Source organism: Diplotaxodon limnothrissa, linkage group LG14 (genome assembly GCF_057381915.1).
Source record: "Diplotaxodon limnothrissa isolate DT_005_m linkage group LG14, D_limnothrissa_male_GT1.1, whole genome shotgun sequence".
NCBI lineage: Eukaryota > Metazoa > Chordata > Actinopteri > Cichliformes > Cichlidae > Diplotaxodon > Diplotaxodon limnothrissa.
The window spans coordinates 33,351,866-33,366,243 of record NC_140609.1 but is presented as its reverse complement, the minus strand read 5'-3'; the positions used below and the strand labels follow the sequence as shown (position 1 = coordinate 33,366,243).

At 39.6% G+C, this 14,378-nt stretch overlaps 1 protein-coding gene across 4 annotated transcripts; it reads left to right on the top strand.

Annotated features, from left to right (window-relative positions):
* Positions 1-2,340: 2,340 nt before the first annotated feature.
* LOC146619220 (arfaptin-2-like) lies at positions 2,341-9,589 on the top strand. Of its 4 annotated transcripts, XM_085370572.1 has the most exons (9): positions 2,341-2,439; positions 3,103-3,211; positions 3,648-3,710; positions 4,645-4,731; positions 4,872-4,972; positions 5,104-5,325; positions 5,399-5,556; positions 5,643-5,817; positions 9,434-9,589. In XM_085370572.1, the coding sequence occupies exons 1-9, from the start codon at positions 2,341-2,343 to the stop codon at positions 9,587-9,589; spliced, it is 1,170 nt and encodes a 389-aa protein (XP_085226698.1). The 4 variants fall into 4 exon arrangements, with proteins under 4 accessions (XP_085226698.1, XP_085226700.1, XP_085226699.1 ...); XM_085370574.1 differs by lacking the exon at positions 4,645-4,731 and having other exon boundaries at positions 2,341-2,470; positions 3,071-3,211; XM_085370573.1 differs by lacking the exon at positions 4,645-4,731 and having other exon boundaries at positions 2,341-2,470; positions 3,071-3,211; positions 3,648-3,713.
* The last annotated feature ends 4,789 nt before the right edge of the window (positions 9,590-14,378 follow it).

The following is a 14,378-nucleotide window of genomic DNA, read 5'->3' as shown; positions in this document are numbered from 1 at the left end:
ATACTGGTGTGAAGTCAGATTTTGTAGTCTTTAATTAATATGACAGACATCAGCTGTCACATCATTAATGAGTATAGTGTAACAACAGTTGGATTCTCTGCATAACACCCTTATTTTTCCTAAGTCTTCATGAATTCTCTTCCACATTCCTCCTAGACCTCACTGATGTTTTCCATCAGGTCTAGGTTAAGGAAAAGCAGGTAGGAGGTAAGTCGAACGTACCCATGTTGTTAAAGAGGAGAACGCAGGAAGACAAAAGCACTAACAGAGAGATGAGACACAATGAGACAAGAGAAGGAAACACTGAGGGCTCTGCAAACACAAAAAAGCCATAACAATAACAAATGAAAGCTGGAACCAAAACTGAGCATTATCACAAGAACTGAAACTCCTCCTATGACTATGACACATTCATTTTTCCATTTCTGGAAGACACACTGGTCTGAGCTCACCTTCTTTTCCCAACTGTGACTATACAGATGCAATAGGCAGAAACACTGATATGCTTTGTTTGGAGTCGAGGTTTAGTTAGTTTGATCATTATGTTCAGTTTATTATTGCACTACTGCAACCTGGAGCACATCCCTTCGTTCAAAGCCACTATTTAAAGTTTGTGATAACTCTGCTCAATGTGTATTTATGATGCACATCAGAAAAGTGACTTCCGGTTTCAGGACCGCATGCAGGGCATAATTAATGGGACCACATCAAAAACTGTCTTAACTTTTCACACATGGCTGACTGCAATGTGGCATGGTCATGCTTGACAGATTGTCAGTTTTTGAAATACAAAAGTTTATGTAGGCAGAATTTCAACTGCAGTTTTGTGTATCTGGGGCAGGGATAAAAGGCTCACCTATACCGTTTGACCATCTTGACCTCGAGATTCCACCATGGTTCTACATACATCTAGTTCGTTTTGGACATGGGATGACATGATTGAGAATGTTTGAGGAAACAAGAAAATATACTTGGTGCAGCACGCAGTAGTCCAAGATGGTGCTAAAATAATATTAATTTGGAAGGAGAATCAAAGGCGGAGCACATACCCATGCCAGTCAAATCACTGCTGACAAGTGGATTGTTGATTAGGGGGGGGAACATGCATAACCTACATGATTTGCCATTTTGCCTGCTTTGATCCTAGAAATGCGCTTGTCAAATTCATGCTGTGTAGAATACTGAAAACGAAGGAGGAGATTTTTAGAAGTCTGGAAAATATGTCACTTGTAGGTAATCAGTGCATGGAGGAAAATTAACCATTAGGAATACATTGTGAGCGTGTGTGAAGGGTTGGTGCTCTGCTTCGAGCCGGAATAATTACAGAAAAACTTCTACATTTGGAGGCCATGTGCACTTTGCTTGCGTCCCTGATTGAAATAAATGAGGCAAATAATTGGAAGTGCGGCCAGTTTGCTAGGGTGAGGTCTATCTCAAAGCCTTTCACAACTCAAAACAAACGACTGTATTTATACAGTTTGATTTCAGGAGATATTGCAATCAATGGAACGATTAAGATGTAACAACCTAGGCTTTAATGATTAATACTCACAACATTTGAGGGACCAGAGCCATATTACTGATTGAGTTACTCTAGATTTGCCATGTTCTAGTTTCTCTCTACTGGGCCGTGAAGTGCTACTGACATCTTCAGGAGAAATCAGGTACTGCAGGTCAGAGGAAAACGCTACGTCAGCACCGTACGACGTGGAAGATGGGGGAGGCTTGACGACGATGATACGTTATTATTCTTCAAAATAAGAGCATCAAATTACAGTATCCCTCTCAGCCTGCTTTTTGACACATAAAGTACATTTAAAAACATACATTGTGCATTTCACTTGAAGCACAGTGCTTTTAAATGGAACCTAATGTGACGCACAACAAAAATAAAAATCACGAAAACCTTTATTCCGAAGTCGTACTATTAAAGCTGCGACCTGGCTGGATGCAGGGATTTTCTGTCTGAATTCTATGGAAGCAGGTAGATGATCATGTGAACGATTCAGGATGAGTAATCATGGATGTAGTATGGGATACTAAGTAAAAACAGCGGTGCCTCCGTTTAATTTATGTTGTATTTCAAGGCTACTGCCCGCGCGACTTGTTTAGTCTTTCTGGCGACTGAAACTTGGCTCCAGTCTCAGCTACAGTGGTGAGGATTTGAAGCTAGCTGTCAGGTAGTAGCCCACTAGCAAGCCACATCAGCACCGTTGCTATTGGTCAATCACGTTAGCATCAGTGTAAGCCAGCTGTTATTCTGTGTCGATGTAGGCTAGCATTGTTCTGTTTTTCTCCCCCAGCTTTATGTGCTATTGTCTTTCTTGCAGAGATTTCATTATGGCAGACAGTATCATGAGCAAGGCTGCAACCATGGAGATCCCCATTAACAGCAATGGAGACACAGGCACTCTCCCAGAGGATGACAGTCTGGAGCAGGTCAGTGATGCTTCATCTCACCTCACTCACTGTGGAAATGAATAATGCTATTTTGCTTATAACAGTATCTAGTTTCCCTAAATTTTGCGTGATTGTACAGTTCATGGCTGGTTAGGCCAAATGTTACCCTACCATGTAAAGGCCTGTAGCTAGGGACAGTAGATGTGTACCTCCAACCCGATAACGTTGAATCGTTCAGAGCACCTACAGGAGGAAACTGTGACATAAATGAGCGTTTGCATGACAAACTGTCAGTAAAATTAAAAGGTTGGTGCACCATTTGTAAAGCCCATTGGGATTAAGAAAGCTACACCAGCAATGACATTAGTAGCATTAGAATAAGCAATACTGAGGCCTCTATAATGAAATGTATGACTACTACAAGTAATATTATTATTTTTAGCTCATAATCAAATGTTTTGTATGTTATCTGTCTGCACGTCAGCTTTACAAAAAATAGATTCTGTTCATTTTAACTAAAAGTTATGGATGACATACATTTATGTTTATGTTTAAGATTACTGCTTTGTGGGTCTGACCAAGATAAATAAAATTACATTGTTTCATAAAATGATCAAGTGTGCTCAGCATTTTTGTGCACCTTAACATCCATGCAGATACTTTGAAAAAGCTAATAAATTGTGTTTATCTGTTTTAACTCAGGATCTGCAGCAGGTGATGGTGTCTGGACCCAACCTGAATGAAACCAGTATTGTCTCTGGAGGTTATGGAGGACCTGCAGGGGGCATCATCCCAACCAGCAGTATCAAAGGTACTTTTAGCAAACCATGCTTCCATTCTCTGCAGGTATTGCTTTGTTGTTTATTCTTCTAAGTAATATCTGCAGGGATATTACAAATTTAAAGGTGCATTAAGTACAAGTTGCTGTTCAGTAAGTAATTTTCATGCTAAAACGCACACATCAGTTGAACAGGATTTTTAATAAGTACAGTTGACCCGGCAACTCCTTTTCCAGGGGCTGACAGACACAAATACCCTTAAAGATATTTTGTTTCACGATGTTCTGGCTGTTGTTAGATAAAGGCTGTGTCAGAGATCAGTGCTTGTACTGTCTTTCAGTTACTGAAAGAGGTTGATACTTAGTGCATCTTTTAAGAAACAATAGCAGGAGCTTTTCTTTGTGTGTCACAAGAGAGCTGCTGACCTGCAGTCTCCTGGTTTATGTCACAAACATCCATATTCCTTAGGACCCGCAGTTTACTTCAACCCCGAGTATCTGGACAGAAGACAAGCCCCTGCACCAGGACCAGGTGGCTGTGTATTCTAATAACCCCTTTCTTTCTTATTTAACCTTGATATGTTGGTCTTATTTGCCCCCTTGTAAGAGGTTTTGAGGCTTGATGAGCGGACTTGTATGTAACCTTGCTTGTACCTACCGAACTCTGCCACTGAACAGCTTCAGCAAGAAGTAATGTTTTGGCACCTTTCAAAAATAGGAATGAACTAACCAGATATTACAGGGCTGTCACATTCAATGTTGTGTTGATGTCTAAAAAAAAAATCTGTTCTGTTCTGTACTTTGAAATGCACTTTGACCATTTTGCCAGTACTTGCATCTCATCCCATGAATTCCATTTTCATCTTCTTTTTTTAATGCTTTTATTGTGCATGTGAAGCCTGCCTGGTGGATTATTATTTACTTCAAAACCCCTCTAACCCTGCTCTTTATGTGTCCTCCACTGCAGAGCATAACAGTTTTTAAGCTCCTTTTGGACTTTCACTCCTTTTCCGTGGGTGGCTTCATGTCTGAATGCACAGCGTATAGCAGCGCACTTTCTCCATGATCATTTACAAATCAAAGAAAGTGCACAGATTTACACATGTTGTGTGAATGCAGTATGTCACATTTCATGACTTAAGTACCACTGACACAGGATTGATCTGGATATAAGAGCATTGTGTAACATAATATCCAGTCCAGTTACCATGGTTATTTCTACAAATATTGTGGGAATGCTTGAAGATTCACACAGAAGCTACCTATGTCTGAATGACTGAATTACTTCAACAGATTAATGAAGCCAGCAATTCTACAAATCCCATGTCAGAAAGGGGCTTCGGTCTTCATGCTCTGCTGTTCTGCGGCATATCTCACTCCCAAGCTGCTCTGGCATGTTTCACTACAGTCATTTTTACATGTCTTCCTCTCATTCTTACTCTATATCACCGGCATGTTCATTTCAGACATTCGCATGAAATCCAGGGGTGTTAACTTGCCTAAAAGTCAATCTGCAGCAAGTCGACTTGCCCACCACACAGAGCAGCATCCAGGTATCACCATGCTCATCACCCTGTCCACACTGTCCTCACTTATTTTCTGTAAACCACTGCCTTAAAAACTTCTCCTCATAGAAGAAGCTCCAGTACTGTGTACACTGTGTGTTTATTTCTAGCTTTTATGTTCTTTTTAGGGTCGTCGAACCATAACACAAATTCAACTGAAGAAGTTTCTCGTGGTGTAGCAGTGGAGAAACTGGACAGTGTGAAGAAATGGGGCATAAACACGTACAAGGTATTCTGCACTATGTGTGCATGCTGTGTTTTTAAAATGGAATAGATATGCTTGGATATGTCTGTGTTCCAAAGACTACATCAGGTTGCGTTGACACCATGTGCTGTTCTCTGTTCATATTCATTGCGCAGTGTACAAAGCAGATGTTCTCAGAAAAGTTTGGCCGAGGCTCACGGACAGTAGACCTGGAACTTGAGGCTCAGATTGACGTGTTAAGAGACACGAAGAGCAAGTATGAAAACATCCTAAGACTGGCCACCGCTCTCACCGATCACTTTCAAAGAATTGTGCAGACGCAGCAGGCTCTAGGAGATGCCTTCACTGACCTCAGCCAGAAGTCCCCAGAGTTGCAGGTATAGTATTGCAGAATCTCCCCATATGACATGTCATGACATTGGCAGGTAAAACCTCTGTATTTCTCTGCAGGATGAGTTTGGGTATAATGCAGAAACACAAAAGCTGTTGTGTAAGAATGGCGAGGCTCTGCTTGGTGCCATCAACTTCTTCGTATCCAGTGTCAACACACTGGTCAACAAAACAATGGAAGATACTTTGATGACGATTAAGCAGTACGAAAATGCAAGGTATTGAACTACTAAGATGTACAACCATTAAGTGGTTAAACTTAATGGTTGCCTAGAAAATAACTCAGTCTTGTGTTTGTGTTCAGACTTGAGTTTGATGCCTATCGCTCTGATCTGGAGGAACTGAGTTTGGGACCAAGGGATGCAGCTGGCGTGGTTCGCATTGAGATGGCTCAGCATGAGTACCAGATCCACAGAGACAAATATGAAAGGCTGCGTAGTGATGTCACCATCAAGCTTAAATTCCTGGAAGAAAACAAGGTTCAGATTACAGTCTAGTTTTATTCTTGAAATCCCTGCATGTTTAAAGAGTGCAGTCCTCTGAATTATTATTCTTTTTAGCTCTAGTAGTGAAAGATAGTGATATAAGTATAACTTCTTCACTTTTTTGGGCAAAGTTGGCACTTTTTTTCCCCCTCAGATTTCCTCGTTACACTGCACATGCAGGTTTTATGTCCCAGACCATTTCAATTAATTTGGGTATTTTTTTTTAAGTCATTATCTAAAGAAGTGCTTAAAGCATTTCAAGATCGCTGTTGAATAGCAAGCCTTGCTTCTAGGAGATAATCCCAGTGTCCACACTCAGAGACTTACCAACTTTGTGGCACATTTGTGCTAAAGCCTTTGAGGGCTTAAGGCTGCCCCACTGTCAAATCAAGCGCATGAGGGCTCTCTGGCAGATTTCTTGAGGTCTTATGCATACTTTTTGAATTTCTGCAGACTATACCTAAGGGTACCTTTAGGTTAAACTTAAAAAGAAAAGTATGAGGAAACAACAAACAGACACACAGGACCAGGCAACCCAAAGGTTGCAATAATATTTAGATTTAAATCAGGGCAGTACAACCTCTCCTTTATTGCACACAAATTTAATTCATTAATCTTTTTTATAGTGTTTAAAATGCTGTCCCATTCCTTTTTTCATACCATTTTTATTCCTTGTGAAATTACACACTCAGGCTCTGCAGTTTTGCTTGCAGGTGATGACATTTACATTTTTGAGGGTTGAATACTTAGGAAGGGTACAGGGACTGGTTTTGGCTCCAGTGATTTTTACCTCCAATCATGCAGCATTGGTAACCACATGACATCAGTGTTGTTGACATCATTGTGGTTTCACATGAAGCAAAGCCTAGATTAAACCACACCCAAAGTCAGGGTTCATTCATGGATGATGTGGTTTTGAAACAGGCTAGGCACTTGCAAACATTAAGGGCACAAACAACTGCCTTTAGCAGTATGATATGCCTCCTTAAAAACAGCTGGTCGTAATAGTTTTGAGATGGTCATTCTGAACGTGGAAAAAAAACACAAAAAAACCCCAATCATATTTAAAATATAATACTAAAATACTGTGTCTTGCCAATGCCTCTTCTAAGTTGCTTGAAGGATACCCATGTTACTGTGTTGAGTGAGCACAGTGTTGAATATAACTGCTATCATTATACAGCAAAAAGAAGGAATCTTTTGCATTTCTGCTACTTTCAAGGTAAAACCTCAATTAGAACTTATATTAGCAGAAAAAAGAGCTGCCCTTGCCGAGAGACTTAATCTCTCTAGTGTGTGCCTGCATCTGCCCAGGGGCCTCCTCTTGACAGGAATGACTAAAGCATCTCAACTATGAGATGTCCTAGTTGGATGCCCAAACGTCCTTAACTGGCTCCTTACTTGGAGGAGTGAAAGTAAAGCAAAGTAAAATTGAATATATAGCACCTTTAAAGATAAATATCACAAAGTGCTTCATCACAAAAACATAAAGTAAGTTTAAAAATGAGTTTTTAGCTGCTTTTTAAAAGAGACCACAGAGTCCACAGATCTTAAGCTCAGTGGGAGAGAGTTCCCAGTGTCTGGGGAACACTGCTGAAAAACCTCAGTCGCCTTTAGTTCTCAGTCTTTTGTGAAGCAAAACCAATAGACCCTGATCACATGACCTCAGAGACCTGCTGGTGATGTATGAATGTAAAATTTGACTCATGTACACTGATGCTTGATCATGCAGAGCTCTAAAAGTCAGCGCTAGAATCTTAAAGCGCACTCTGAAGGTTAATGGCGAGCCAGTACAACTGAATTAGTATCAGTGTGACATTTGAGTACTTGGAAGACTCAGTCAGCAGTGTTGTAGCTGCATGCTGAGCAAGCTGCAGACATCTCCGGGAAGATTTGTTGAAACAAGTAAACACCGAATTGCAAAAATCTAAAAGTGATGAAATAAAGGCATGAGTATGAATTTCCAGTTTAGAGCCTGAACGACTGAAACTCACCTGGGAAATTTTTCTCAACTGGTAAAAGCAAGAGCGAACCACGTCAGCTTCCAGGGACAAAGCTGAGTCAAAAATGACCTCAAGGTTCCTGATGGAAGATTTATCAGATGTGACAAGGGGACCTAGACTCTCCATTACCTTAAGCACAGATCTGACAGGGGCACAAACAAGGACTTCTGTTTCCTCTTCAGTAAGCTGGAGAAAATTGCCATCCATCCAACCTTTAATACAGTCTAATCATTTATGCAAGATGTCTAAGTCACAGTAGAAACATCTTGGGCTTAGAAGAGATATTTAACTGAAAGTCATCTGTGTAGCAGTGACAATAAATGTCATTTAAAAGTGCTCAAAATATGCTGAAGATGGAACAGATAGACAAAATAAGAGCTCCATAACAGAACCTCGTGACACACAGTAGACAAGAGAAGTGGAGAATCATGTCATGGTCAGCAGTATCAAAGGCAGAGGTCAGGTCCAGCATCAGCAAAACAACATTCTCCTGCATCGCTTTGTATAGAAATGTCACTGGAGACTAAAGAGAGCTGTTTTGGTGGAATGAGCTCTATGAAAGCCAGATTTAAATGTACCAAGAATGCTGCATTTGTCTAAAAGAGATGTATGCTACTTGGTCTCAACCTTTTCTAAACTGCTACCAATAAACAGTCATTTTTAGATTGGTGTATAACTTTGAGGATGAGAAGAGTCAATTTTTTTTTTTTTTTTTTTTTTTTTTTTTTTTTTTTTTAAGAGATTGAATGGCATCTTTCTTAAAATAAGCAGAGACTCGGCCGAAGAGCAGTGGAGCACTAGTTATATAGAGCACACGGGGGCCGATAGACTGAAAGACAGTTTTGAACAAAGATGCAGGTAAAATGTTGAGGATGCTTCGAATCAGCTACTATAAATAGTGGCTCAAATTAGTGACCCATATTTTAGAACCCAGCAACTCTCCAGAAGAAGCTAATTTCTGCTACTTGTATTCACAGTCTCCCTCTTTCAGTCAATACTCCGAGGTTGGGTCCCTAGGTAAGGGTGGAAATGCACATCGATAGCTTTGCTTTCACACTTAGATCTCTCTTTACCACAACAGACTAATACAGCGTCAATCTCCTGCACTACTCTTTCCTCACTCATGAACAAGACTCCAAGATACTTAAAACCACAGGGCCTGGATGGGCACAGCCCAAAAGCAGTACATCAGCAATCCCTCCTGTGGGGCCATCACTTGCAGAAAGGGGCTGTAGGAGTTCGGTGTTTTGTGGATCAGACAGTAGTTGTGGTGAAGGTCCTGGCACTCTGATCCCTGGTTAATAAATCTGGCTTTAGGAAAATGAAATGTCACTCATGACAAGAACTGTTAAAAAAACATGGAAATTCTTGCCAGATAAATGTAAAATAGCAAATAAATTCAAGTTAAACTTAAGATAGTATTTTCTGAGATCTTTAAAACGGCCTGCTTGACTCCTGAGAATAGGCTTCAGAGGAATGTGCAAGTTATTTTTAGGAATGTATTCCGAGCAGTTGGTGATCCAAATAAATGTCTGCAGGCTGTGCTTTCATGTAAACACCTGAAACCATGTTTGTAATGTCATTTTCTCTCCTCTCTTTTCTTCTAGGTGAAGGTGATGCACAAGCAGCTGCTTCTCTTCCATAATGCCATCTCCGCTTATTTTGCTGGCAACCAGCAGCAGTTAGAACAAACTCTTATACAGTTCAATGTAAAGTTAAAGCCCCCAGGATCAGATAAGCCATCGTGGCTGGAGGAGCAGTAATATGCATCCAGGGTTCAGCATTTTGACATGTACAGTTTCATGCTGGCATTGTGGTTAGATGGCGAATTTAAATGGATAAAGGAGTATATTGTAGAATAAGTAGCAGCCAGATATAGCTCTTTTGTAATGTTTTTCAGTATGATTTATTACATAGATGGACAACTTTTTAAGTTGTTCTTATGTTGTTTTATGTTAAATCACAAAATTACCCCATGTTATTTTCTTACTCTTTAGTTAGCACAATCATTTCCATCTCTTATATATGTACAGGATAGTCAACTATTGTCGAGATTCTCCTTTGCAGTTTGCACATGCATTATTTTGATGTATTTGTATTGTTGTGTAAGGTTCCCTTTTAATATTTCAGTGTACATCAAATAGGAGGAATTCTTAAAAAAAATAGCAAGTCAGCAGGGTACTGCTACAATGTTCAGAAATTATATTTATTTTCCTTATGCACATGTGATCATGAGATCAATTTTAACACTTTTGAGTCAAACACATCAGAATATAGATTCATTTTTAAAATTGCCCCACTATGTTTCTACTGTCACTGTTAAAATCCCTGCCTGAATGGTCAGTTTACAGTTTCTGTAGAAGGGGAATATATATACAGTAAAAAAAAAAAAAAAAAAAATAAATAAATAAATAAATAAATATATATATATATATATATATATATATATATATATATATATATATATATATATATATATATATATATATATATATATATATATATATATATATATATATATATATTTATTTATTTATTTAGCAAACATGATTTTTCTCTAACCTAATATACAGTCATAATTATTTTACACCTAAATTTTGGATACAGTGTTAGATCAAGTCCAGCACCATTGCAACTATCTGTCTTTTTTACTCTGGAGTTTACACATGGAAACAAGCCTGAACAAACATGACATTTGTGTTTAACAGCAAATCCCCATCAATTCCTAATCTAATCAGATCTCAACAATCATAAAGAAATCCGTATCAAAACATGGCACGCAGCCAGTGTTGCAGTGACTGTAGGAGCTGGCATTGTGCAACTGCAAAACTTCCTTTTGAAATACTAAATGGGAATAGTGGATCAAGGTGCACTTTAGGTTACAGTACAAGTGTCAGCGTCATCAAAAACAGAATGTATGAGTTCATTTGTTATAGTTTGCGTTATTTATTTACCTGTTTGTAACATAATTTGTATGTTACTTAGATTGTTTTAGTCAGCTGATTGTCTTTATCTTCTGCAAATCCAATAAAGTCTGCTGGATGTTTTGTTTCACTTAGATGTGCTTTCGACACAGGGGCTGTCAGTTTCGTATGGTTACAGTTCACAGTATGTATGTAAAGAAAACTCACAATATTCAGTATGTAATTTTAATTATGTACATGATAAAATATATCTGCAACATGCTTTCAGTGGATTACCTTATTTCTTATTCCTTAAAATACACCTTTTTTTTTTTCCTGAAAGTTTGCTTAAGGTTTTTGATGTTGGCTTAAAAGAATGAGACAGGGCGACCAGAAGTAGCCTAAAGAAACTGAATGTTTTCTTTGAGGTGGTGTATGCAGTGAATAAAGCCATCAATCTGTCAATATTAGAATCACAGACATGATTGCTTTTTCAAGCTTCTCTGCCATTAATACAAATAGATTTTTAATGGTCACAGTGCTCTCAGATAAAATCAGAATAAGAGATTAAGGTTAAGAGATTAGATTATAACACACTCTTATCTAATCTTACCTTTATAAGTTATATAATATGATAGTTTGTTGTGGTCACACATTTGGTCTTGTAATTAAGTCTTAAATATATTCTTTACTGTCAGTCCCTTCAGACTTCCCTCAGTATCGCTTTCACTTCCTGCTTAAAATCTTATTTTATCCCAAAGGTCATTTTCCATTGGAAAAGGCAAACAACATGCAAGTTTTCCTCAGTATCTGAGAAAATCCCATGGCTTGCATACTAACACTGTTTAACGCATTGCAGACAATTTGCGGGATGATTTGAAGTATCGATCTTGAAAAATGTTTATGTCAATTTTCTATCATAATATGACTTACAGTCCTGTTTTATTTATTTTTTTTATTATTTATTTATTTTTTGCCTGTCCCGTTTGGCTCTTTTGCCATCAGAATTATTGTCTAAAGGCAAAGAAAGATGCCCAACGGATTTACTTTACCAAACTGACCATCCCAGCCTTGCCATAATGGTCCATTTGATTCACCTTTTATTGTGTATTTTATTTTCACTTGTTGAATACGGGACAGACTTGACTGGGGGAAAGAAGGGGAAAAAGAGGGAAAGAGAAACAGCTGAGAAGAGGGACGGGGGAGAAGGGCAAAAAACAAAAACCAACAGAACGGGCAGGAAAAAAAAAGAGAAAAAAATGCATATATCGATCACCTGGATCACCTGTTGAGAAAGAAAAAAGAAAACAAGCAGAAGAGAACAAGAGTAATAGAATTAACAACATCACAATGATATATGGGAATATGACAGTAAATACTAAATATTAAACATTATTGTGCAGCACATAAGATCAACAGAACACAGTGTGCTTTGAGGTAGGAGCCAAAAAGGGTGTAGTTTGTGGGTGTGATCACCCGTGTGTACACCTGTGAGCATGGACGCGCTTGTTTTTTTAAAAGGTTCCTTCATGTAATGATCTGCTAGAGGGTGTGGGGGGGCCACAGCCCCGTCCTCCAGGGCATGAAGCAGGTATGGAGGAGATCAAAACTCCAGACATCCAGAGGCCCCCAGAACACAAGAGACCAAGGAAGACTAACAGAGGGGCAGCCGCGCCACTGTCCCAGAAAGAGCTGAGGAGAGTCCCAGATGAGGGCTCACTCAGCAGCCGCGGAGCAGAAGCCAGGGGGAGTTGCAGTGACGCGCCCGTGAGCTCCGCCGGCAGCCAGCTGTGCCTGAGTGACCGAGCCCCAGGCCGAGAGGCCGGGGGCACCCCACCTCCGAAGTGGCCCGAGCAAGCCCCAGGCTCCAGGCCCCGATAAGCGGCCGCCAAGGAGTGAGCCGGTGTGTACCTGGACGCCCACCCCCAGACACAAAGAACCACCAACGCACCGATGTCTGAGGGAGTCCGCCACTGGCAGGGGAAGTGGTGGTAGGGGGAGATAGGCCTCCAAACCTTGCAGTCCTGTTTTATTAATGGGACTGAAGTTTTTAAGTACCGAGTCCCCAGCTCAGGGGTCCGATTGCGTTGTACGGATTTCCTTATATGGTCATCAGAGCTCAAACTGAGGCATGTATTCGAGGGCGAAATCCTGTGGGATTTTGATAAATATACACCACGTAGAAAAAACAGTCGACTTAATTTGTATTAGTGGTGTTAAATGTACTCTATTACACAAAAACAAATACACATTCTGGGCTTGTGACTGGTGAGCAATCCGTTATCGTTATCTGATAACGAGCATCTACGGAGCAAGGTTCAAGCAGTTTACCAAGAAGAAATGTTGGTGCTGGTCTCGGTCAAAATATGTACAGACAAATGTGAGAATTTAAGTTTTTCTTGTGCATTAAAATGTGAAATTATGCTAAAAAAAAAAATGGAGTGGGGGGGGGGGGGTTGCGACTCCATCAAAGCGGCGAGTTATGTTTGCGGAAGTCAAACGACACGCAGCCAATCAGAGCTGGACTTATTATACCGCTTACCTTTGTGAGAGAACTCCCATAATATAGAGTTAAAGCCTGAATATTAGTTGAAAATTAATATATATAATGAATTCAAATCAATGACGGTCTCACCGCAGGAATATTTACTAAAGTATATAACATTTAATTTATTTTTAATTAAGTTGATAATGTATTTATTACATTTTAAATATGTTCAATGGGTTTTCTCTCTGAGTCAGAATATTTGTCATTCTAGTTGACCGCTTACTCACGCAACTCATTGACAGATGGATAGAAACGCAGCGCCTCCCCAAACTCCAAAGGGAAAAGAAAGAGAGAGAGAGAGAAAGAAATAAGCCAATCCCAGAGTGCCTGGGAAGGTGTGGGCTGTCATGGATTTTAAGTGAGTTCACCTGGGCGTGTCATTTACACACAGGTAGTCTCTATCCAGGCTGATGTCACTCTTTACTTTTGAAATTTCAGCAAGAGGGCCATAAGAAAAGAAACAAAAAGGGAAGCGGAGTAATGGGACTTGTGCTGAGTCCAACACAAAGGTGAGTTGACTTTTCATTTCTTTCTCTCCGGTCTTTAACTAAAAATAATGCTAAGTGTTTGAACAAACATTGGTTTTAGTAGTTTACCGATCACGGTGGACAAGCATAGCTCTGTACTGGATAAAACACCAGGAGCGTTTAGATCTCCTAAAGTGACTGTTATGGCAGATTTAAAGTAGCCTCTATGCGTTTCCAAAGTGGATCATGAATTATTATAGTGTTTGCACAAGTTTCAGGAAACTTTTTATGAAAATAATCGGCGGCATCACTCCCATAATTAATCTTATGTACAGTAAAGAAAGTAAATTCTGTACTCTGTGCTAAACAAAGCTGCTCACTGTTGTAGAGTGTATGAAGATCTGTAGCTTATGTGTCCCCACCCTGCTTTGTTTCTTTCAGTCGGAATGCATCATCCTAACTGACAACACTTTGAACAAGTCACTCCAGGACTGACTCTTGCACCGCATTCCTGTAAAAACGACCAGAATCGCTTCTACATTCACTGCATTCCAATATATGCTGAAATTCAGCTTTTATGCATGAATATGAGTGTGGATGCATTCAAAACCTGCTGAGAGGTTCTTATTAAAAG